Here is a 24,282-nt window from a genome sequence, read left to right on the forward strand (position 1 = left end):
TGCTCCTTCAACCTGATTCTTCCCCAGTCAGCTACCTCAGGTAACATAATAAATGGTACTACTCTCCATCCAGTTGGGAAAGTCAGAAACCCAGGGTCAGTGTGCCTTTCTTCTGCCCCCACATCCATCTTCAAGTCCTATAGGTTGTTTCTAAAAAACATCTCCCTATTGATCGACTTCCCTCAATTTCCAAAACCACCAACATAGTCCAAGCCCTCATTATCAGTCTCCTAGATGAATATCCGGTCTCCTTGCTTCCAGTCTCTACCCACCCCCCACCCCAACCCCACTACAATCTACTGCTCATAAGCAGCCAGAGTAATTGATTTAAAAAAAAAAAAAAAGGAAATAAGATCTCATCACTCTCTTCCTTAAAACTCCTCAGTGGCTTCAGAATAAAATCCAAATGCCCTGGCATAGTCTACAAGATGGTGTGTGATTGGGCCCCTGCCCTTCTTCCCCTCTTCAGCCTATACTCTTCTCCCACTCCCCACTCAGGGTGCTCCAGCTTTCATGCTGTTCCCAGCAAGCCAAGCCCCTTCCCGCTGGCAGTCCAAAAGCCTTCATGCCTCCTGCTTTCCCTCTCCTTCTGGAGTGCTCCTCCTCCCAGCTCTCCACATGTCTTCCCTCTTACCCTTAAGTTTCTACTCTTCACATAGGCCTTCCCCATCCACCCAGCATAAAGGCTCCCTCCACAAGCACATCAAGTTGGAGTAGGACAGACTTGGAGGATCATTCAGATCTCTGGCTTCCAGATCTTTTTTTTTTAATTTAATGCTTAAGACCATTCTTTTCAAACCCCAAATCTCTCACAGAACCCCAACATATCAAATAGATAAAGCAGGAGTTGCCCTTGTTGAAGAAAATTATGTGGGGCCTGCAGCTCTGAGAAACAGTTTGACGTTCGCTGCTCTACTTCTTTCAGTTGCTTCATGGTACAGACAAGTGAGCAGAGGCCCAGAGGGAAGCCATGACCTGCCCCTCTCCGGGCAGGACACAGCCTCTGGAGCCCTCAGTTCCTGTGCTGCTTCCATAGCACCACACTGGAGCCTACAGTCTTTCCAGCCAGGGCAGAGGAAGCTCCCAACAGTGCCTGCCAAGGTGAGAGCTTGGTCTTTTGGTTAGGTACTCCCTCGGACTGCTGGTCATGTGAGGGGCTGGCTGGAGGGTAGACTGGAAGTGCAGGGAGGTGGGGTGGGGAAGCCAGGTGTCTGTGTCGGATGGTTGTTGGGGCTCAGGGGCTGGGGACTGGAGGGCTGGGAGGGGCTGCCCAGGTCTATGGTGGTTTCCCCCTTCCTCAGGATGAGGCTGCTGAGCTCCTGGAACAGTTGCTCCTCCAAGGACGATTGTGCCTGCGGGCTGTTCTTTGAAGGGGGACCTGGAGGGGGCTCCGGTGGCCTCTCCTCCTGGCCTGCCTTGGAGAGAAGGGGTTGATCAGAGGGTCTCTGGCTGGTGAGGGGGGTCTCTGACTTGGCTGTCTGCTCCCTCATGGTGAAGAAGGAGGTGGAGGTGTCCTTGGTCAGCTCCGGGAAGGCCCCCACTTCTTCATACACTGGCTCCTCATACACAGGCTCCTCCAGTTCCTCTTGCTCCTCTACAGACCCCTGAGATGACTTCATCGGCTGGATGGGAATGGGTTGGCAGGAGGCAGAGTTAGAGTTACTGGGTTATTCATCATTATCACTTATTGAGCTCTTGCTCTCAGCTAGATGCTGCAGAATACTTGGCAGATATGGTATCAAAACAACTCTGTATAATGGGGTTACACTGAAGGTGAGTGAACTGAGGTACAGGGGGCTGAGCTGCCAAATGGCAGAGCTGGGGCTTGAACCCTGGTCTGTCTAACTCTGAAATGCATTCACCTTTCTTTCTGTTTCTCAGGTCCTGAACCACTCCCCCCTTTCCTCACCATCCCTCATTTTCTTTACTTTTCCTGGCCCAGCACTCTCTCACTTACTCTTTTTCTCTCTTACACACACACACACAAACACAAACACACGTGGCCTGCGGAGACAAATACAGGGAGCACACCAGCTCAGGCAGCACAGAGGAACACAGCGCTGACAGGTACCGCTGGAGCAGGCACAGTACTCACAAAGAACATGGACAGGGTCCTCCGATTGTGAAGTCGCCGCTGGGCACAGGTGGGGTGGGGATTCGAGGAGAGAAAGACACGGAGACACAGTGAGGCCTGGCAACAGGAGGTGGGCAGTAGGGGCACAGAGAAGGCAAAGGGGGGGGGCCCAGGCTGGCAGGTGCACCACTCCCTTCTGCAGTGTGGATAGGGCACAGGCAGGGATCAAGAAGGGCTTGAGTGGGGCTGGGACCTCACCAGAGTCTGATTGGCGGAGAGAAGGGTAGCCCCGCTGTCATCCCCACGGATGGGTAGCAAAGGCATGGTGCCAAACTTCTGACGGGCAAGGTCTGAGGAGGAACGGCGTCGTAAGACCACTGGCTGCTGGTCATCGTGCTGGAGGGAGGGGGAGAGGTTGGCACAAGTGGGCATGGGAGGTACTGAGGGGTAGAGCTAGGACCACAGACCTAGCCCTCCACTCTCTCCTTCCCCTCACCTGGGCTTTGAGGATGCTGGTGGTCCAGTCCCACATCTCATCCTCGTCAGTGCAGGACAGGTAGCTGAGGGTAATAAGAGGGGAATTTAGGGGCAGGAAAGAGGCCACAGCTATAGGGATGGAGGACAGGGTTGGGCCAGAGGAGAAGCCAGGCTAGGAGGTACTCACAGGTGCATCTTCTCCAGTATCAATGTGAAGCCCCACCTGAGAGGCAAAGGAGAACAGTGGTGTGGTGATCAGAAAGACCAGGGTGGTGGCGGCAGGGAGGCCCTAGAAAGAAAACTGGGGAAGAAGACTCACGGTGTTGGAGGCTTTAGCTTCTTCCGGATCCCCAGGTAGACCTTGGCACCTTCCAAAGACCACTCCCGTTCTGGCTTAGAGCTCTGAGAACATGGACGGAGTCAATGAGGTTGATAGGTGAGAGAGAAGGATCGGGGTTCATGAGGTTGAAAAGTCATGGAAGCATTGGGGAAGCAGTGAGATTGATGAGATTATGGGCTGTGGTGTAATAGGGTCAGTGCAGTCATGGCTCCTCACAACCAGCCACCCAGTGTCCCTCCCCGATAGCCCCAGGGCCCCACCTTCTTCTCCTTGAGCAGCAGTAGGCAGCGACCACGAACCAGAAAGAACCTCTCCTGGAAGCGGTTTCCCAGCAAGCGGGGCGGTTCCTCTCGACACCGCAAGAGCCCCACCCTTGGGCTCTCCCGCCGGACACCTGGGTACAAATAGGCAGTACTAGGTGGGAGGTCCTGGGGGAGAAGCCTCGAGGTTCTGGGCTGAGGAAGGAGGCTCACCTGTGAAGAGGCAGCTGGCCTGGGCCAGGGAGACTTTCCTCAAGAGCAAGGAGGCCGAGCAGGGCTCTGGGAGCCGGCACCATTGTAAGGCCTGCTCCAGGACCCTTTCCTTGGGGTGCAGTGGCCGTTCTAAGGGGCAAGGTGGGAGTGGGTATCAACCAGAATATCCACCCGCAGTCTGGAGCTCCCAACTCATTCATTCATCCATTCCACCATCCAGCCACAGACATTGGTGTTAGCACTGACTCTATGCCAGGCACAGTGCTGGCCTTGGGGATGCAGTGGTGAGCATGAAACACATGGCCTGCCTTCACAAACGCACAGCTAGTAAATAGGTAAGTAAACACAACAATTAAAGGCAAATCATTATTTGAAAGAAACAATAAGCTGAAAGAGAGTAACGGGGCAGCTACTGAGATGCCGTGATTAGGCAAGGCCTTTCTGGGGGCGCATTTGTAGAAGAAACTCAGAGGCCTGAAGGATTAGAAAGAAGTCATGCTAAGATCAGGGGGAAGATTTCAGACATGACAAAAATGCAATAACAAAAGCCCTGAGTCAGGAAAGATGTATTTGAGGAGCTAAACAGAAAATGTGGCTGGGACAAATAGAGTAGATGAGAGGATGAATTATGTGACATGAGGTCTGAGGTCTTGTAGACCACAATAAGGAACTTGAATTTTAAGTTCAATGGAATTTTAAGCTCAATGGTAACCCATTGGAAGGTTTTAACCGTGGGAATGGTATGATCCAATGGACTTATGCTTGAAATGCCCATTTGACTGCTATGCAGAAAATGGATAGTCAGGAAGTAAGAATGGGATACTGGCCAGCTATTTCCTTTCTGGGACTGTATATTTTAGTGGTTAATGTTTGGGGTAGAGACATAATGGTGACTTTGATCAGGGTGGTGACAATGGTGGAGATGGCATAATAAATTCAAATAGAATCTACTGAACTAGTTGGTTGGGTTGAGTATGAAGATGAAGAAAAGGGAGGAGTCCCAGAGGACTCCCAAGTGTCTGGCCTTGATAACTGAGTGAGTGGTGGTGCCACTGACTGAGTTAGGGAAAACTAGGAAATGGCCTAGACTTTTTGTTAGGGAGAGGGGGCTGGGAATTGAGTTTGGTCTTAGACATTTTAAATTTGAGAGGCTTATGAGATGTATAAGGGGAGGTGCCAAGTAAACAGTTGGACAGGTGAGTCTGGAGCTCAGAAGAGGGGTCTGGTACGAAGATAAAAATTGGAGGGACAGCTTATTAATGTCATTTAAGCCATGGGGATGAATGAGCTCATCCAAGGAGAAATGTTGATAGAGAAAGGAAAAGGGGCCAGGATTGAGCCTTGGGTTGCTCCAACATTTGGAATCTGGGCAAAGGAGGAAGAAAAGCCTCCTTCAAGGTGGAAGGGAAACCAAGAGTTTGTGGGGTCCATGAAAATCAAGAGGAGAGAATATTGAGAAAGAGGGAGTGGCCAACTGTGTAGATTGTCCCCTCATGTACATGAGAAGTATCTACTGTATTTGGAACATAGAAGTCGTTGGTGTTTGACCCCCCCACCCCCACCCCCATGCACACACAGGGTCCTACTCACCCAGCTCCCCATGCTCGAGAATCTCAAATGTCACCCACAAGTCAGTCCCAGCTGCTGTCCCCCGCATCTCCAGTACCTGGTTAGTCAGCTCCTCAGCAGTCAGTGTGGGGGACACCTGGGGTCAGGGAAAAGGCAGAGGACCCCTGCTGGTCAGGCCATTGCCCGTCTCCCACATCATCCTCTCATCTCCCCTCCTGTTCCCTCAGGACTGACCTTAAGGGTGACACAGTTGTCTGGGAGCTGTTGTTCTATGTAAACCTCCATGATGAGGTCTCCAGCCTGGGATAGCTGAAGGGAGGGGAAAAGAAGTCAGGACACCTCAAAGGATGTAAAGAAGGAAGGCCAGAGGTCTCCTCATGTTGTCTCATAAACATCCCCCCCTCCCCAAAGTCTCTTCCCAACCTTCACCCCCAAATGGCTCAGGCGAGGTGTGGCGGGACCACATCTTTATTTGAAAAATGGGACTACCTACTTCATGGAGTTGTGTGATGCTAACGTGCCTGGAATAGAATAAGTCCTCATCTATTTACTATGGTGTTTATTATTACTATTCTCACCTTTGTGAGAATACTTAGCTATTCTTCCTTGGATCTCTTACACGTGGAACTGAAGGGCTTCTGCCACTATTCGTAATGGAGCAGCGGTTCTCAACCTGTGGGTCGTGACCCCCTTTGGCGGTCGAACGACCCTTTCACAGGGGTCGCCTAAGACCATCCTGCATATCAGATATTTACATGACGATTCATAACAGTAGCAACATTACAGTTATGAAGTAGCCACGAAAATAATTTTATGGTTGGGTCACAACATGAGGAACTATATTTAAAGGGCCAGAAGGTTGAGAACCACTGTAATGGCGACTCCTCACGGAGGAATAAATGAAGCAAATCTTAAACCAACCCCTCTCCCCAAAACATCTCCCTCCTTGGGTTGCCCCTGTGTCCAGAAGCAGAAGGTCAGCTTCCTATCTTGATGTCCCTTCCTGGCCCACTCAGGAGCCAAGGCCAGAACAAGTTACCTGCACATCCTTCCAGGTGGTGATAAGACTGACCTCCAAGTCAATCTGAGCTACCTGGTCAGAGTCAATCTGTGGAAGAGCCAGAGAGAGTGTATGTGATGGGGGTGGGGGATGTACTGGGAAAGGAGGGGAGCAGGGAGAGATGTGAATGACCAGAGAACCTGTATAAGAGCTAAGAACCAATCAGGCAAGGATGTTAGGAGCAAGGTTATGGGTGAAAGGGGCCCAGGGCTCTGGGAGATGGTTCCTGATGCTGAGGGCCTTCAGAGGGCTGGGGGCTTGTTGGGGTGAGAGGATCCAGAGTTCAGGAAGAGGGACTGTGGGTCAGGGGTTGAGGGAGCTTACATCAAAGACAGAGACATAGCCGTCGATGAGTTCCTGCAGCACCCGCACCTCGTGTTCCCCACGCCCATCCGTCTGGAACACGCTGGGTGCAAAGAGCAGGGCCAGGTTCCGCGTGCACATCTGGTTCAGAGCCGCACACTTCTGCACGCTGCAGAGGGGCGAGAGTCACAAGGAATGCAGTTTGTGCTCACCCGTTTATCAACACATCTATTCATTCAGCCAACACTTAATGAGTTCCTACTGTGTGCTGGCCCTGGGTTAAACATTGGGATGCAAGAGTAAGATATAATACTGGCCTCAAGGAGCTCCTAGTCGAGGGGAGAGACAGACAAGGAATAGGTGATTTTAAATATAGTAGGGGTCAGCAAACTTATTATGTAAAGGAACAGATAGTAAATATTTCAGGCTTATAGACCATACAGTCTATCAGAACTCCTCAACTCTGCTGTTGTTGTGTGAAGGGAACCATTGAAAATATATAAATGAATGGGCATGACTTTACAAAACTTGTTTTACAAAACAGGCAGTGGATTGGCTTTGGCCCACAGGTCATGATTGGCCAGTCCCTGTGATATAATGTAATTAGTACGGTATAGCTGGGGTTCACCCTAGACTCATTTAAAGACCTGTCACCCCAGTAGACAGGCAAAGATAGATCTGCATCTTCTTTTTGTCTCCTACATATATTCCTTTGCTTGGCATAGAATAATAAATCCAAATAATGTTGACTGCTTACTATTTCCAAATACTTACTACACACATGCCAGGTGCTGTAGTTAAGAATTTTACAAGGATTATATTACTTAAATCTCAAATCACCAGTGAGGTGGATACTATTTATTACATCGCTTTCTTTTACAAATGAGGAAACTGAGGCTTAGGTCTGCCTGGCTCCAGAGTTCACACTGAAACTTTATGCTATAATACCTTCGCTTAACAACGGTTCGTGGGATGGATGAAGAAATGTAAACGAGGGGCTTGGGCAGAAGTGACAAAGGGTCAGTGAGGGGGTTATAGGGGGTCTGCCATACTGACCGATAGAGATGCCCGATGAGGGTGGCTAGTGTGCGGCGGTTGACCCTCGGAAGGCAGCCAATCACTTCTTTGTACTTCTCCAGGCGCTGATTCTTCTGGGGCAGCTCTGGGATGGAATAGGGGAGGGTTGGAGAGGATCAAGGAAGGGAGAGTCGAGGGATTTTGAGAGAAACAAACCCAGGATTGATGTGTTTCTGCCCCCTTCCCACCTTGCCCTGAGCTGAGTCCCTGGGTGATCCTCCAGTGGGGGGGGTGATTAGGCGGGGGGCTGCTCAATCCCACAAGGGAGCCTCAGGGATTCTGGTGGGGTAGGTGGACTTCCTGGTTGCCCCTTGGTTGCCTGTGAGGAATTCTTAGGGATCTCGAAAGTACCAGCAGCCTCCCTCCATCGAGGCAACAACCGTGCAGAGGTCACGGGGTCATCGAGCTCTCGAAAGAAGCGTTTTAGTGTGTCGGTGACATCCTCCACAAAGTGCTCCCCTGGTCGGAGTTTCACTGACCGGGCATCCCGCCGGAAGTCAGCCAGGAGCCGCAGGCTGCGGGCACGAGCACCCCCTTTCCGGTATACGCCCTCCAGTCGGAGCCCTGAGAACAGCCAGCATCTCTGCTCACAACTGCCCAAAGACCCACCACCACCCACCCAGCATCCCATCCATGATCTCCTACATGGCTTGTGGCTATTGGTGGGGTCATAGAGGAAGAAATCTGCCTCCATGGTCTTGCTTTCCAGGGCCCTGCTCAGTCCTCATCTCTGAAAGTCCTTAACTAACCATGCATCACACATAGCAGCCCCCATCTCTCTACCTCCTCATCACTTTTATTTTTAAACAGCACTCTCTGAAATCTCATTACAGGCCTTAGTCATTTGAAGATTCTGCATTTGCAAATTCATCTACTTGCTAAAAGTTATTTGTAACCCCCAAATCAATACTGATGATACTTCTTTAGTCATTTGGGAACATGCGCAGAGCAAAGAAAAATTTGAGCTGCCTGTTGGACACATTCCCAGCTAAGGTGTCATACAGTAAACAAGTGTCTTTTCATGGCATGCTTAGAGCCATGTTTTTTGCATTCTTTGTGTGTGTGTGTGTGTGTGTGTGTGTGTGTGTGTGTGTGTGTGTGATCCTGTTTAAAATGGCCCCCAATTGTAGCGCTAATGTGCTGTCTAGTGTCCCTAAGTGCAAGAAGACTATGATGTGCCTTCTGGAGAAAATACATGTGTGGGATAAACTTCCTTCAGGAAGAGGGTGTAGTGCTTGTTGGCCATGGGTTTAATGTTAACAAATCGACAAAACATATGAAATCAAGTGTCTTTAAACAGGAACACACGTAAAATAAGGTCATGTGTTGACTGGTCGATGGAAATGTGACCAGAAGTTCTCAGGAACCCAACCCTGTCTTTCCCCTGGGGCAACGATTCAGTGTGCATTAGCTCAGTGTTAGCAGTCACTTTGTAGAATATAACTATCTCCAATAATGAGAACTGATTGTATTTGTTTTCTTAGCCATTACCCATCTCTCCTGCTAGTCTTTGAGCTTCATAGGACCTTCCCTGTGCATTGTCATGGCATGTGGGAGAAGCTCAACAAGTATCTGTTGAATAATGAATGGCGGTGCAGGCACTGTGGAGGAAGGGGCATGGACACCCACTCTCTTTCCCCAGGCTTTTTCATGGGCCTCTGACTTAATTCCTCCTTTGAACATAAGAGAGGCTGAGAAGAGGACAGGGGTCTGTGAGTGGGGGAAGTCACTGCATGGAGCTACTGCCAACGCATAGAGAATGTCATTAGCCGCTGACTAGTCACTGTCCTGGTTGTAAGCACAACTATTTGTAGGTTTATGGATGTGCTCCCCCCTCCCCCCCCCCTTTTACTGCCCTTCTTAGTTTTCTGTGGATTTTCCTTCTCAAGAGTTCATTCTTCTAATGGGGATTCACCCGGAAGATAGATTCTACTGGGTCCTTACTTAGGCTGGAGAATAAAGCAGAGGCCAAAAGCTCACAAAGAATTCTGGGAACCACTTACATAGCTGAACTTTTATGCCTGGAAAACCTCCCACACAGAATAATTGTGTTCAGACCTTCAAGGATTTGGCTGAACAGCTTGGCTCTGGCCCCGTAGCTGCCCCCTCTTTGTTCTCCACGGTTCTACATCTCTAGTCACATTTCAGTGCCACGCTCTCTCCATGTCCACAACCCACAGACAGTTACCGTGGAGCACTTACTACCTGCTAGGTCCTGCACTAAGTGCTTTATAGGTATTATCAACTGTCACAACAATTCTGGAAAACAAGGACGGTTAGTAACCCCATTTTACAGATGGAGAACGGAGGCTCAGAAAGGCAAAGCAGCTTGCCAAGGGTCACTGAGCAGAGGCTGTCAGGCTGCAGGCTCTGGAGGCCAAGCTTACAGGCAGATCACCACCCCCTGGCTGTGCCCTTGTTCCCCATCCCCCACTGGCTCAGTATTGACCAGTACCCACTCACCATGCTGGGTGACAAAACTGATGCAGGCATCCACGATGATGGGGATGTCACCTCGGCTCATCTGCTGCTCCTGCAGCCCTGTGCCGCCCCCACCGGCGGCTCCCCCAATGGCCACATTCCATGCTGAGAAGTCCAGCCGGCCCTCTCCCTGCAGATACAGGGTCCTGAGACCCAAGGGGCCTGGGTCAGAGCCATCTCCAGAGGATCCGCTGAGGCCCAGAATCACAAGGACCAGATTTCCCAGAGTCACCAGAAGGGGCAACAACCCACAACCCAGACAGGGCCTCTGAACTAGGGAAGGGACTTTCAGGAAGTGGGCGGTGGTCCAAGGGTGTGGGCTGAACTCTACAAAGGGTAGGGGCAACGCTTACCTTCCTGTCTCCACCAGGACCAAATGCTCCTTCTTGTCTGGGGTGTCAGCTGCCGAGACTACACCTGGGAGGAGAATCATGGAGATTATCATCATCATCATCATCATCATGACTAATATTTATGAAACATTTAAGGCACGGAGGTGCAGGCTAGGAGCCTTATAAACGATGTTGCATTAAATCCTATGAGTTACACATTATTATCCCCATTTTACGGGTGACACATAAGCTCAGAGAGGTTAAGTAACTGCCTCTGATTACTTGCTATAAAATGGCAACACTAAGCTTGAATTCAGTTCTCTTATCTCCAAAGCCCTAAAACATTATCTGACACTGTTCCTCTTTTCGGAGAAAGTGAGAGTACCCAGTCCCCTCTCCCAGTCCCCAACCAGCAAGTGACTCCAAATAATGATAATAACAATAACATTTATAACATATACCATTTACTGAACACTTGAGAGATGCCTCCTCCCAGGCTCTGTGATAAGTGTTTTACATGTGTCGCCTTATTTGAAACTCACTACAACCCTATTATTGTGCCTGTTGCAAAGATCAGGAAACTAAGGCATAGAGAGGTTAAGTAACTTGTCCAAGATTACACAGCTAGGAATTGATAGAGTGTGAGGGGTCTAAATCTGGGCAGTTTGACTCCAGAGCTTGTGTCTGAATCTATTGTGTTCTGCTATTTCCCACAGGGAAGGTCCATTCCTTCCCCCCTCCATGGCCACCCTCCATCCCTATCCCCAGCCCTGCTCACTGATCTCCTGTAGCCGCCGAAGATGCACCATGTCCTCAGGGACTGCAGGGCCAGGGCCCGGTGCTGGACACAGGAAGAGGTGGTCACCACGAAGAAGTCCAAACCCTGACAGCCAGAGGCCAGGAGCCAGGGCTGTGTAGGAGGGGGACCGCAGCCACAGGCGGCCCAGCCGCACCAGCCCACGGCCTAACAGCTGGTGACAGCTCAGCGGGGCGAACCACTGTGAAGCAGGAGGAGGACATGGGGGGAGAGGAAGATGGGGAAAGAGACAAGAGGTGGGGGAGAGAGAGTGAGAGGGCCAGGGAAAGACAGAGAAGGACATGAAGAGAAAGCAAAAGAAAGAGGGTAATGAAAAGGGATGGGGAGGGAGTGAAGGAAAGGCCCAAGGAGAAGACAGAGATGGATGGAGAAAGACAGGAAAGAAATTCAGTTCAATTTAATTCGCTCCAACCAACACAGAGAAGACCCCTGTGTGACAGCCTTATGCCCTTACTTGGGATGTAGGGGTGAGAAAGAATGGGGAGCCGAAACGCTGTAAGGGAAGAGTCTTGATGCCTTGGGAGGTCCCATCACACAAAGGGGCTGGGAGAGGCTTCGTGGACAAAGAACTATTTGAGGTGGACCTGAAGTAGTGCTTTTCAAACAACCCGTAGTAAAGGAACAGGAAGTTTTTTCTTTTATTTTAATTTCCCATATATGCATAACCCATGAACACAGACAACAGAGTGTGAAGGCCTGGGGTGGGGCGGAGCCCGGTGGAGGAGAGTAATGGGGGACATCTGTAATACTCTCGACAACAGAGAAAATTTACCAAAAAAATATTTCCAAACTGTCACTAACAAATACTTTAATAAAAAACAATAAAAATGATTACTAGAAAAATTAAATGAAAAAAGAAGTACATACAACATTTAAGCTGCCAATTTTATAATGAAATTCCACACATAAAGTCACTCTGTCAAATGGTTATGAAAGCTAACTCTCAAGTTCTGTGCTTGTGCTGTCACGGGCCATAACAAAGAGTCCACAGGCCAGTGCAGTGACAGTCTGCAGCCCACACGTTGGGCAGTACCACTGCCTAAAGGGTGGGCTAGATTTGTGGAAAGTGTACGTAATAATAAGAGAGTTGGACTCAGCTGGTAGGGCCATGACAACACCCTTAAAGGACACAGAGAACAATTTCTTGGTGTGAGGAGTTACAGGGGGACAAGAGAATGGGGTCAGATAAGTGTCAGATGCTGCAGATATGACCTGGGGTGGCCAGGAGGAAGCCCTTGGACCTTGACAATGGGAAGTCACTGGCCACCCACAGGGCAGAAGATTAGAAGAGTATGGCAGCCCAGCCGGCATGGCCTGGTGGTTGAGTGTCAACCTATGAACCAGGAGGTCACGGTTCAATTCCTGGTCAGAGCATAAGCCCAGGTTGCAGGCTTGATAGGAGGCAGTTGATTTTTGATTCTCTCTCATCATTGATGTTTCAATCACTCTATCCCTCTCTCTTCCTCTCTAAAATCAATAAAAAAAAATTTTTTTTTTTTAAAGAAGAGTATGGCAGAGGAAGGCAGCAAGGGATTGAGGAATGATAGGGCACAGGACTTTTTGAATTGATGCTAAACTGAGGGTGGAACAGGGCTGAGGGAAAAGCTGCGTAAGGAAGGGAATGACTGTCTTCATTATCACCATTACTATTTCAGCACCCACAGACGGTGAAATAGTAACACGATACAGAGAATGAGCCTCACGTGTCTCTCATTCTTAGCCTTACAGGGTGGGCCTTTTATACCCACTCTACCCTTATGGAAAAGCTCACAGGGCTGAGAGACGGAGGACTCAGTTCCCAGGATGTCTGACTCCGGAATCTGAACTTTTAATTCCAGGGGGAGGGTGCAGGATGGAGAGAGATGGGTTTGCCTGGCAATGGAGAAGCTGGGCCAGGTTAAGGCAGCCTCAGGACCTAGAGGGTGGGAGGAAGAAGTGAGAGGCAAGGGCAGCTTCTCTGCGGGAAGAGACCCAGCACAGGGAGGTTTGGGCCATGAGCTTTGGGGACAGAGGCCTGATGCTCTGCTGCCTTCTAGTTCTGTGACCTTGACCACGTGACTTTATAACCTCTGAGACTCAGTTTCTTTATGTGTGAAATATTAATAATCCTTACCTCTGAGGGTTGTTGTGAAAATTAAATGAGATATTGAGTGGGCAGTGCTTACCCCAGGCCCTGGCACAGAATACATGCTCAGTCACCTTCACTGTTAAAGGAAGAGGTAGGAGAGGCTACAGGAACAGAGAGGATAGGATGGGGGCAAGTGCAGCCAGGAAAACCATGAGCTGTCAGGGAGGGGTCTCCGCTGTCTCACCTTGCTCACGGCACTGACCCAGGCCTCCAGACTGTCAGCTCCATCGGTGCCAAAATGCTGGATCCTCCCCCCGGTGAGGATGAGCTCAAAGGAAAAGGGGAACCTGGAAAGAAGGTGAGGTCAGGGAAGAGAATGGGGTCCAAGGAGGTGGCTTCAGGCTTGGGATCAGGAAGGGAAAAGGGGAGCTCAGTGAGTATGGCGGGCTGTTACCTGTCAAGGTCACCTGAGTCAGTAGGTGGAGGGCTCACACCCAAACATACAACATCCTGGGGCTGGATGAGGCTGAGGGGTTCAGGGCTGGTTTCTGACACAAACATTTCCAGAGCCGCTCCCAGCACGCACCACAGTCGGGAAGGAGCTAAGGGGAAAGCTGATGGTCAGCAGGCAGAGGACCCCTGTCTCCACTGTCAGAATTCCTTTACTAGACCTTTATTCTATGCCAAGCCTCTGGCCACGTACGATCTCACGCAATCTTCGCAACAACCCTATGAGATGGGTATTATATTCGCTCCTAGTTTATAGATGGGGAAACTGAGGCTCAGAGTTTGCGTAGCTGGCCCATCTCATGGGTAGGAAGTAGCAGAGCTGAGATTTGACCCTGACCGTCTGACTTCAAAGCACAATGCTGCCACCAGGCATAGTTCCTCTCTTACCCCCTGCACCCAGCGCAGTCCTGGGCATGACCCCACTTTCCCATCCCAGCCCTCTTCTCCCTGTCTCCCATCCTGGTTTCTCCTCCTCCAATCCCTTGGCTCCCCGCTTACCATCCCGGCCCCTGCGAGCAGGTGGGGGTCCAGCTTTGTTGCTGATGGGACCACAGTACAGGAAGCTGCTGTAAGTGGCAGGCACCACCACCTCATTGTACACGTCAAGGGAGGGGTCTGTAAGGGGAAGGAGCAGTGGTCAGGTCAGACCAGTACAATGGGATGGTCTGAGCCCCTCAGGGAAGGGATTGAGTTGAGGAAGAGAGTGGAACCGAACTCCACTGGCAGCATGGCTCAGTAGAGCCCAGTTGGGCTGAACCACTCACTACTCAAATTAGAAAAGAGGGTGGGATGAGCCCTCTAACCCAGCCCACTCTTCTCCTCACTAAACAGTCTACCAGGTAGTCAGTCCTGGTGGAGGCCTCAGAGCACGGATCATCTGTAAGGGTCTCAGCCCCTCTGGCCTGCCCACTGGAGCCCAGCAGCTGTAGCTGACCATTTCTATGAGCAGACTGCCCCCAGGGAAATGAGACCTGGCCTATGGGTTAACCCTGTCAGGAGTAGACAGCACTATCACTTCAAACATCCAGAGCCACACCCCAGGCAGTGGCCAGCATCAGGTCCTTTCATGACATCAGAAACAGACCCAGGGGATTCTAGCTAGGCCATTGCGATGGACTTGGGGAGGGGGGGTTGGGGGGGGGATTGCAGCACCTTAGAAGAACCTAGGCACAGGTTGGGGCTGAGAATTGTTGAGGGGATTACCTGGGGGCAGGAGACCAGGGAAACTGCCATCAAGGGCTGAGGGAGACCAGGGCTCCTCACCCTCAGAGGCCTCGACACAGAGAAGCTGGGTCATGTTCTTCAGCAGGTTGGGTCCTGCCACCGCTGCACACAGTGCCTGCAGGAGGGCAGGGATTCTGTCAGCCCCGAGACCCAATCTGAGAGCCCTGGGGACAGACTACTGGTCACCAAAAGCAGCCCCCCCCCCCCCCCGCCAAGTCTAGGCTTTTCAACTCAGAGACTGCTTTCCCCCTCCCCATCAGCCCCAACCCACCCCTCCTACCTGGAGAAGCTGGCTGTGATCTGGATGCTGAGGGTGGGGCTTCCGGAAGAGACCCAGCCGGTACTTCCGGGAGATGAACTCTCCCCGTGGGCCTGGGGTTGTATCTGGATTTATCCTCTCACCCGGGGGTAGGGCCCCTGCCCAGAAGCGGTTGGCACGATCATTTCCCAAGACAATGAACAGCTGCAGGATGACAAGGGGCAGAGGCAAGTGATGGGAATTCAAGGGTCCCTAGACTTTCCAATCCTGTGCCCAAGGTGGGTCCAAGCCTTTTTAAAACGTTCTCCTTCCTTCCCCATTTTCTCCCTCTTCAGACTCCTCACCTGCACTATCTCATTACTCCAGACACTTGTGTCCAGCTTCAAACTCTGCACCTTGGAGATCCCGGAACCCAGAGCCCGGTGCTGACCTGTTAGAGTGTGAGGAGCATGTGGCATGGGCACCCTGAGCCCTCCCGCCCCGCCCCCGCCTCTTCCCCTTTCAGCGAAAGGCTGGGGGCCTCACCTGCACACTGCTTGCAGATCACTACTCCCAGGTTGACAGCAGCCCAGTCTGGGCGGGAGGCCCCACAGTCCGCACAGTGCAGGTTTGCCCGATTGGACCAGATCTTCTCAGCCACCTCGTAGTCCGACAGGGTCTCGGTTACTGCTTCCTGTAGAGCGGCCGCCCAGCTCTGCCGAGCGCCCCCAGACTCGGCTGTGAAGCTGAGGGGTGGACAGCCAGTCTGTGGGCATGGACACCCTCCCCACATGCCGCAGCCCACTGGCCATTCCTACCGGAACCACACAGGTCAGCCCAGATCCTCCTAACAGCCTTGACCCTGCTCTCTGGACTCCCATCAGGGCCCACCCACTGACATCCCACTGAGGCGGCCTCCCGACCTCTTCGCCCCGGTGCCTCCCTCAAAAGTCTCTCCCCCAGCCTTGCCTCCTGCCAGTCCGGGCCCCACCTGAAGCAGCGATGGGGCGTGAGCAGGTCGAAGCTGCGACTCTTGGTCTCCCGGACACTGCACCCTTGCAGTTCAATGAAGCAGATCCCGATGCCCAGGGAGAAGGCCTGGCGGGGTCGGGGGGAGGGGGGGGGTGCAGTGAGGCTCCCTATGGGGTAAGCCAGGCCCCTCGGCCCAGGCCAGCCCTTCTCACCTGCTCACTCTTGTACAGCGCCAACTCTCCAGGGCTCAAGGCCGCAAACACCTTGGCCTTGTGTCCACGCAGCTCCAGCGTGCCCGTGCGCAGGGGTCGGGGCAGCTGGGGGGCCCGGGGGTGGCCCAGGAGACGCTGCTCTTTCAGGCAGGATTGCAGCGTGGAGCACCAAGTGTCCCGCTGAGCTGGTGGGGGACAGGAAAGCAGGCCAGTGGGCCCGGTGCTCACATGGCCTCCCCACCCCTGCCCTGACCCAGGGGGCCCTGGCCCTCACCCTCGCTCTCCGTGCGGAACACAAATACCCTCTGGCTGGTGATGACCTGGAATTTGTTGTCTTTGCTGCTGCGGGTCATCTCAATGGCGGACAGGGGGATCACACCCTTGGGGAAGGGGTCCTGGAGAGATAGCCCAATGACACACAGGCAGGAACTCAGTCATGTGTGCTGACAGCAGGGGCCACACCAACTTTTAATGAGTCTAGCACTCGTTCCACAGCAGTGGAGTACAGCTGCTAACCTGGCTTCTTTAGATGCTGACATCAGTCATGCAGTGACTGCCTTCCGATCCTGAGCCTCCCTCAGCGCCCCCTCTCCTCCCCGTCTCCCAGGCCCCATGCAGCACCCCCTGGGCCCCACCTTGTCATTGCCAAAGTACATCAGACTCCTCCCATTGAACTGCACAAAGCGCCTCTGGAAGACGTAGTTTCTAGAGAAGGGAGGGGCCAAGATCAGTGAGTGGTGGAAGCTGCATCCTCTCGGCTCCTAGGAGCACTGGGACCTGACCCCCACCCCACCAGCAGCCTCCCTCCCCTTCTCTTCCCAGCAGTCCCACCCCTGAGGGGAGAGCTTGTCTAGCCAGCCACTGAGCAGGGGCATGGGGCGGTCTGCCGTGGAGGAGAAGCTGGCATAGGGTGAGATGAGGTCATCACTGGTCTCCTCTGTGTTCAGGGTGGGCAGCGAGAGGGCGGAATCCCCGGGCAGCTCAAGGCTGGCATAGCCGGCATCCTCCCGTGTTTCCAGATCCTGCCTGCTGAGCCTTGTGGGGGCCAAGACAGAGAGGGACACACATTAGGCCCAGTTCCCTGAACACCCCCACCCATAGCACCTAGTAGAATGCCTGGCAGGTACTGGATCTGCTTTTCAAACGGGGAAACAGGGAGGCTGGGCACCCAATCAGCCTGGACCTTCTTCCGTGAGCACACTTGAACTTTTCCTTGGGAAAATTTCAGTCCCTCTCCTCTGCCACTAGTAGATGGCTCCCTGTCATGGTTGCTTATATCTAATCAATACATTTTATAGGCTCTTTCTCCAAAAAGTTCTTGACTTTGTCTCCCTAAATCAAGTTCCCATCAGTTCTCACCGGAGTGATGTAATTGCTTAACGGGTCACCTGTTTCCACTCCGGCCCTCCCTCCCACATCCATTTTCCCAGCACCACCAGATTGCTCTTTAAAAAATACAAATGAGATCATTTCACTCCCCTGCATGAAACCCTGTAATCACTTCCCACTTGGCACTTAGGATAAATTCAAATTCCTTACCCTGGGCTGGAAGACCTTGGGCATTGAGACCCATGGCTACTCCCCTGACCTCACCTTGCATCACCCTCACCTTTGCTTACTACAGATTAGCCTCCTCCTCCTCCCTCTCTCAGAGCCTTTGCACATGCTGTTCCCTCTCCTCAGAAGGTGCTTCGTTGGGCTGCCTTTTCTCATCCTCAGGACTTTGCTTATACCATCTTATCAGAAAGTCCTCTACTATTTTCTGTCACCTTTCAGTGGTTCTTAAGCTCAGCAGCACAAAATCACTTGGAAAACTTAAAAATACCGGAATATGGGCCCCATGCCAGAGACTTAAATTTGAACTCCTGAGATCGGGGCCCAGGCATCTGTAGTTTTCAAAGTTCCCTAGGCTATCGCACCGCTAAGGTTGAAGACCATTCCTCTACCAATTTGTTTCCTACTTTCCTGAGGAATTGAAGCAATCAGACAAGAACTCCCAGACTCCCAGCACCACCTCTACCCAATTTCACACATACTCAGATTTCCTCCTGTTACCATAATAAACAACCCTGTCTAAAGCCAGTCTCTCCTCTATGTCCTTGATTCTACTCCTCTCACCTACACAAGGACATTACCCCAGACTTTCTCCCCCTACATCAACTAATTTTCCCTCTCTACCAGACCATTCCTCTTCACCTACAACACACGTAACATTCCTGCCCATAAAAAAACCTTTCTTGACCCCACTTCCACTATTAACAGCCACTCCAACTCTCTGCTCTTTGCAGAAAAACTCTAAAGAATGTTATCTATACCTTTCCAACTCCTTCCACTCTTTCTTGAGTCCACTCTGACCAACCCCAACTCCAGAGGTCAGTTCTCAGTCCTCATCTCACTCACTACTCTCAGCAGCAGTTAACACAGCTGCTCTCTCCCTCCTCATTACACATATGTCCTTCACTTGGCCCCTACATCATTCTCCAGCTTTTTCTTCTCCTTCACTAGCCATTTATTTTCAGTTTTGCTGATTCTTCCTCTTCTCCCAAACCTCTTGACATTGAAGTCTGCCAGGATGCTGAGTTCGGTCCTCTGCTCTGTAGACACTCATTCACAGCTACACACACGCATCTAAACGCTCACAGCTCACAGATTTAGATCTCCAGCTCAGACCTCTCCCCCAAGCTTCAGACTTGCATATCCAGTGGCCTGTTTGTCATCCTCTCTTGGGTGTATAATATACACCTCAAATTTAACACATCCATCACTGAACTCCTAACCTAACCTCCAGTCCTCCCCATCTCAGACCAGAGCAACTCCGGGAATTTTCAGTTGCTCAGAACAGCACTGTCTAACAGAAGTCAATATAAAAGCACAAAGTACATCATTTTAAATTTTCTAGTAGTCACATTAAATAATAAAAGTAAGCAGGTGAGCTCTGACCAGTTGGTTGCTCAATGGTTAGAGCGTTGGCCTGCTGATCCAAGGGTCTGGGGTTCGATTCCTGGTCAAGGGCATGTACCTCTGTTGCAGGTTCCCCAGCCCAGTAGGGGTGTGCGGAGGCAACCAATCAATGTGTCTCTCTCATGTTAATGTTTCTCTCCCAGTCTTCCCCCCTCCCTTCCACTCTCTCTGTAGAAATCAATGGAAAAAATATCCTTGGGTGAGGATTGAAAAAAAAGAGAGAGGTGAAATTAATTTTAATAATACATTTTATTAAACCCAAAATGCCAAAAACATTAACATTTTAATATGCCACCAGTATAAAAATTATTAAAATAATTTATACCTATGTCTGTTATTTCATCTAGTATTGCTTTTTTTTTTTTTTTTGGTACTAAGTCTTTGAAATTTGGTAGTTGTTTTACTATCACATCTCACTCCAGGCTGGCCACATTTGGTCAGTAGCCACATGTGGTTAGTGGCATGGGGCAGTACAGACTCAGACTGAAACCCTTCGAGTCATTCTTAAAAGCTCTCTTTTTTTCCTTTCACACCCTAATTTACTAGGACAGTTGGCCTTCAAATTATAACCAAAACCCAACCACTTCTCTCCACTGCCTCTGAGATGTCTCACTAGGTCACTGCAGTAACCTCCTAAGGGTGTCTCTGCATCTCCTCTTTTGCCCCCTACAGACCATTCCCAGCACAGCAACCAGAGGGATTCTGAAAGTCAAACCCTTCCAGTGGCTTCCCATTTCACTTAGAGTAACATCAAAAGTCCCTACAAGGTCCTGGCCCATCTGACCCCTTTCACCTCTCTGACACTTTCTCCTCCCACTCCTCCCTCCTTAGCCCATTCTGCCCCAGCTGGCCTGGTCTCAGCGCCTGTGCCCCTGGGCACATGGCCTCTCACAGGCGTCCTGAAGGTGTACGTGTCCTGAAGGTGTACATGTCCTGAAGGTATACGGGACGATGCTCCAACCAACTGAGCCACACCAGCCAGGGCATGCACTGCTCCCTATTTTAAATGATATGTCCATTTGTCAACTTGTTTTATTTCCTGTCTGCACCACTGAGTCTCAAGCTGCCTGAAGCAGGGACTAGGTCTGTTATATTCGTCCTGCATTGGAGCCTGTCTGTGGTGGAGATACAGATACAGACCCACTGGCTTGTGGACAGTGGGCATTCATGCACATCTCATGAATAACTAGATCCATGGCCGCCGCACCAGCTCTTCAAGCTTCCCCACTTCCTGCCCTCATCGCCCTACTGACTACTCACCTGTGTTCAGCCCTGTCCTGACAGACACCTCTGCCTTCTCTTCTGTTGGGTGCCCCTGGGACCCCCACAGGCTGGACACCATAGTATAGGCAACCCGGATCCATGATGTGCACTGACGGGAGGAGGGGGAGACAGAAAGAGGAGATCAGGTGGCGGTGTCTGAGATCCTGAAGGGCACTGGCCCTCTCCCCCTGCCCATGATAACCCACCTACCTGTGCCTGTGGTGGGCCTGAGGGCAGGGGTGGGGGCAGGTGTCTGGGAGTTGTCTGGGGCCCTGAGGGGAAAGGTCTAGTGGTCATTAAGGGAAAGAGAAGGAAGGACAAGCCCTCATACCTGCCCCTCTCTGCCCCTCCCCAGCATCAATCCCCAGGGACTGCAACCCCACTCACGTGTCCTGAGCTGTCTGTGCCCCGCCTCTTAAGTCCAGGCCGAAGTAGATGGCATTGGGCATCATCTCCACAGTATTTAAGGCTGAAGGCTGCTCAGAGGAGGTGGTGGGAAGAGGAAGGGACCTTGGACTGGACTCTGGGCTCCTGGGCACTTCTGGTCTCAAGAGGGCTGGGCTCAACCCAGGCCTCTGGGTGGTAGTGGGGCCACTGAGCCCGCCAAATACTGTCCTGGGCTTGGGCACAGGCTTGGAGGGCTGAGCTTGGGGAGCTGGGCTGGAGGATGGCTCCATGGCTCTATCCAGTTGGGGATCTGGGGAGCCCTCGGCAGCGCCTGTCTGCAGCAGGCGCAAGATGCGTTTCCGGTGCCCTGTGGCGCAGATGCCCAGCTGCTTCAGCTCCTCGTGGCCCAGGCCCCGGGCTGCACCTGCCGTCGCCATGCCATGCCTCCGGAACGTGTCTGCATACTGCTCCAGGTGCACCGTGGCCAGCCACACTGCGATGTCCAGGTCCTGAGGGGCAGCCATGGGGCTCAGGCCATTGCTGGGGGGACGGGCAGGGGGAAGGGAGGGCTCAGGCTGAGATTCCCCCTCCCTCTCTCAAAGTCTGAGGCCTGGATGGGGATACCAGACTCCAGTCTTCCTCCAAAGAAAACGAACCAGAGGCCTGCCATCTGGAGCAGAGCTATCCCAGGACATCAGAAGGGGCTTTCTTATTATTATAGGAGAATCCCGTCATTTGCAGACGAGGAAACTGAGGCCCCGAAAGGGAGAGAGGGAGAGAGGCTTGCCCCAGGCTCATAGCAAGCACGTGTTAGTGTTGGCCCCCAAGCTCCTGCCCACCCCGGGTCTAGGTCAAAGCTCTGCCCTGCATGACTGCACAGCCAACCAGGTAAGTACAGGACGAGATGCGAGAACCCTCAGGGATGGAGTGGAGTGGAATGGGGGGGGGGGGGCGCGGGGCCCTGATGTGGCCTGATCCTGCTGTGGCATCAGGTGGGGACAGGGGCAGTGTGGCACAGGAGGAGTGCAGATCCCAGTCCCACTGGTTTCCAGAGCTGAGGTACAGCTCAGCCATCCTGATCCTGGTCATTCCCAGTTCCTCCCCTTCCACCTATTGTCTCAGCTCAGACTTCCTTCCTGTCCCTCCAGCCCTGGCCACCCACACATCCTGTCTGCCTTGGTCAGGCTGCCAAGAGAGCCTTAACTAGTCCCAGCATGTGGGATCCTGGTCCTGGGCAGCTTGGGGATGGGGTGGAGAACCGGGCCAGAGAGATGAGGGCCCAGGGGTACTCCAGGCTCTTACTCTCCACTCCCCTGCAGTGCGTTCACACATAGTGCATGCGCACAAGTCAGCACTCACCCTGCAGGCGGCACAGCGGTGTGAAATGGCATCCCCTTACCTCTGCTTTCTCCACGCCTTCCTTTTCCCTGCCTATGCCGTGGCTCAGGCCTCCAGCCTCACCTTGACCCTGGTCTATTCTATGGACCTACCTCTGATTCTGTCTCCCCTGACTTTTATCTCTGCCCTGTCCCTGTCTCTAACCCAGCCCACTCCCGTCCCGACCTCCAAATCCCTGCCCCTCTCCTGGATTTGCTCTCTAAGCCTCTCCTTGCCTCCGTCTCTAGTTTTAACTATTTAGTTGCAACTGTGTCTCTAGCCACCTCTGACTCCAGGTTTCTGTCTCGCCCTGTTTCTCTCATGCGGAGTCCTCAGGACTCCCTCTGCCCCAGCATCAGTTCTGGCTGCTCTGCCTCTCAGTGGCTGGGCCCATCTCCAAGCCAGGGCCCCCGGCCCTGACTCAGAGCCCAGTTTCCCGGTGACTCAGGCCGGGCGGAGGGCACGGGACTGGGAACCAGGAGGTGCGCGGGGCAGGAGTGCCGGGGGCGGGCCGGGCAGCTCGGGGCTGCGCGGGCTGCGACTAGGGAGGGGGCAAGGAGGGAGGGGGCAAGGAGGGCGCCCGCAGGGAGGGGCGGGTCGCGGCCCGGAGGGGTGGGGGACGGCCGCCAGCGCAGTGGGGGCTTGGGTTCCCACGAAGGCCCTCGAGGAGGTGATGGGGAGGAGTCTGGGCTGCAGGGGCCCGGGGGCGCGGGGGTCCTCACCTCACTGCGCGGCCGCCGTCCGCTGCCCGGTGCCCGCCGGGCTGTCCGAGGCTCAGGGTCCCGCCGCGCCGGCCCCGCCTCCGTCCGCGCTCCCCCGACGGGCCCGGCCCCGCCCCGCCCGCCGTTCCCCCCGCAGGGCCCCGGCCACTCCTTGTGCAAGCGCCGGCCTCTAAAGCTTTGGGCTCCTTACCCAACCGAGGCGCTTATCTCGGGACTGGCCCACTCTGCCCTCCTGGGGGCCGGGAAAGGGGCCGAAACAGGGCTGGAGGCCAGAACAAAGGGGCAGCGAGCAGAACACAGCGGGAACAGGGAAAGAACCAGAGGGAACGGGACAGCGCTGCGCTGGACGGCTGTGCACCCCCGCCCTGTCCTATCGGGAGAGGGGAGAGGGGTCGGGCCCTCAACCTCCAGGGCACTTCTGCACCCAGCGGGGTGGCTGGACCCTGGCACCCAGCGATGGGGGGACGGAAGCTGGCCTCCAGAAGTCAGGGATGGTTGCAGCTTTCTAAGCTGGGGGGCCCATCAGCAGCCCAGAGATCTGACCTGGGGGAGTAGGGACCACATCTGCTCCTACCCCCGCAAGGGCCCGGCCCAATTTCTTCCCAGGGATGAAGGTCAGCAGGGCCACGTTTCTTTGCCGAAACCAGGATCAGACGGCACCCAGTTACCGCAGACAGCCTCTTCATCCGCGGGAGAAGCCCCTCGTCCCCGTTCTCCTGCTGCACATTTTGCTGTGGGGGTCGGGGCTGCCTTCGGAGAAATGGCTCCTCTCCCCTCCCCCATCTACCCCGGAGCCCCAACCTTGAAACCTGTCCTCCAGGCTGCGGCACTTCCCCCTCAGAGTTGGGCTGGCCCTTGGTGTTGTGCGGTGTTGGGGTGGGGTGGGGGCCGGGCTGGCCGTCTGTGTTTTCCTGTTTGTATGAGAGGAAGTTGGCTGTGAGTCAGCAGACACAGGAACCGTCAGTAGCTAGGGGAAGACCCCTGCATCAGAGGGCAGCAAGGGGAGTGTGGGGAGGGGAGGGGGGGGGAAGTGGTCCCCACTTCTCCCAGCTGACACTTTCATCTTCGGTCTCCTGCAGCCCTTCCCTCTGAGAATGAAAATGATAACAATAATCAATCATTAAAATGCCGGCCCTAACCGGTTTGGCTCAGCGGATAGAGCGTCGGCCTGCGGACTCAAGGGTCCCAGGTTTGATTCCGGTCAAGGGCACCTACCTTGGTTGCGGGCACATCCCCAGTGGGGAGTGTGCAGGAGGCAGCTGATCGATGTTTCTAACTCTCTATTCCTCTCCCTTCCTCTCTGTAAAAAATCAATTAAAAAAAATATTTTTTTTTAAAAAAATGC

At 53.0% G+C, this 24,282-nt stretch overlaps 1 protein-coding gene across 5 annotated transcripts; it reads right to left on the minus strand.

Moving 5' to 3' along the window:
* Positions 1-743: 743 nt before the first annotated feature.
* Positions 744-23,036, minus strand: ARAP3 (ArfGAP with RhoGAP domain, ankyrin repeat and PH domain 3). 5 transcript variants are annotated; one of them, XM_059698694.1, is made up of 33 exons: positions 22,938-23,036; positions 20,839-21,378; positions 20,662-20,723; positions 20,449-20,560; positions 17,059-17,262; positions 16,863-16,932; positions 16,502-16,622; positions 16,228-16,412; positions 16,035-16,141; positions 15,590-15,789; positions 15,409-15,494; positions 15,086-15,268; positions 14,785-14,920; positions 14,080-14,196; positions 13,526-13,673; positions 13,316-13,418; positions 10,965-11,184; positions 10,208-10,271; positions 9,837-10,000; positions 7,725-7,937; positions 7,353-7,458; positions 6,318-6,465; positions 5,973-6,041; positions 5,168-5,242; positions 4,955-5,069; positions 3,365-3,493; positions 3,152-3,285; positions 2,871-2,953; positions 2,739-2,774; positions 2,571-2,634; positions 2,333-2,470; positions 2,096-2,134; positions 744-1,622 (listed from the first exon to the last, which is right to left on the minus strand). In XM_059698694.1, exons 2-33 carry the CDS (start codon positions 21,360-21,362, stop codon positions 1,146-1,148), a joined length of 4,632 nt encoding a protein of 1,543 aa, XP_059554677.1. In that variant the 5' UTR covers positions 21,363-21,378; positions 22,938-23,036; the 3' UTR covers positions 744-1,145. The 5 variants fall into 5 exon arrangements, with proteins under 5 accessions (XP_059554677.1, XP_059554678.1, XP_059554679.1 ...); XM_059698695.1 differs by lacking the exon at positions 22,938-23,036 and adding an exon at positions 22,238-22,668 and having other exon boundaries at positions 20,839-21,347; XM_059698696.1 differs by lacking the exon at positions 22,938-23,036 and adding an exon at positions 22,198-22,668 and having other exon boundaries at positions 20,839-21,347.
* Positions 23,037-24,282: the final 1,246 nt, after the last annotated feature.

Source organism: Myotis daubentonii, chromosome 5 (genome assembly GCF_963259705.1).
Source record: "Myotis daubentonii chromosome 5, mMyoDau2.1, whole genome shotgun sequence".
Lineage (NCBI taxonomy): Eukaryota > Metazoa > Chordata > Mammalia > Chiroptera > Vespertilionidae > Myotis > Myotis daubentonii.

Bases quoted from the DNA above. Each gene is read 5' to 3' on its own strand.
- ARAP3 (XM_059698692.1), bottom strand. From the start codon at position 22,229: ATGCCATTTCACACCGCTGTGCCGCCTGCAGG. The intron at 21,379-22,197 runs GTGAGTGCTGAC...CCGTCCCCCCAG, and splicing joins ACCGCTGTGCCGCCTGCAGG to CAATGGCCTGAGCCCCATGG. The intron at 13,674-14,079 runs GTAAGCGGGGAG...CTTTCCCCTTAG, and splicing joins TGCTCGCAGGGGCCGGGATG to CTCCTTCCCGACTGTGGTGC.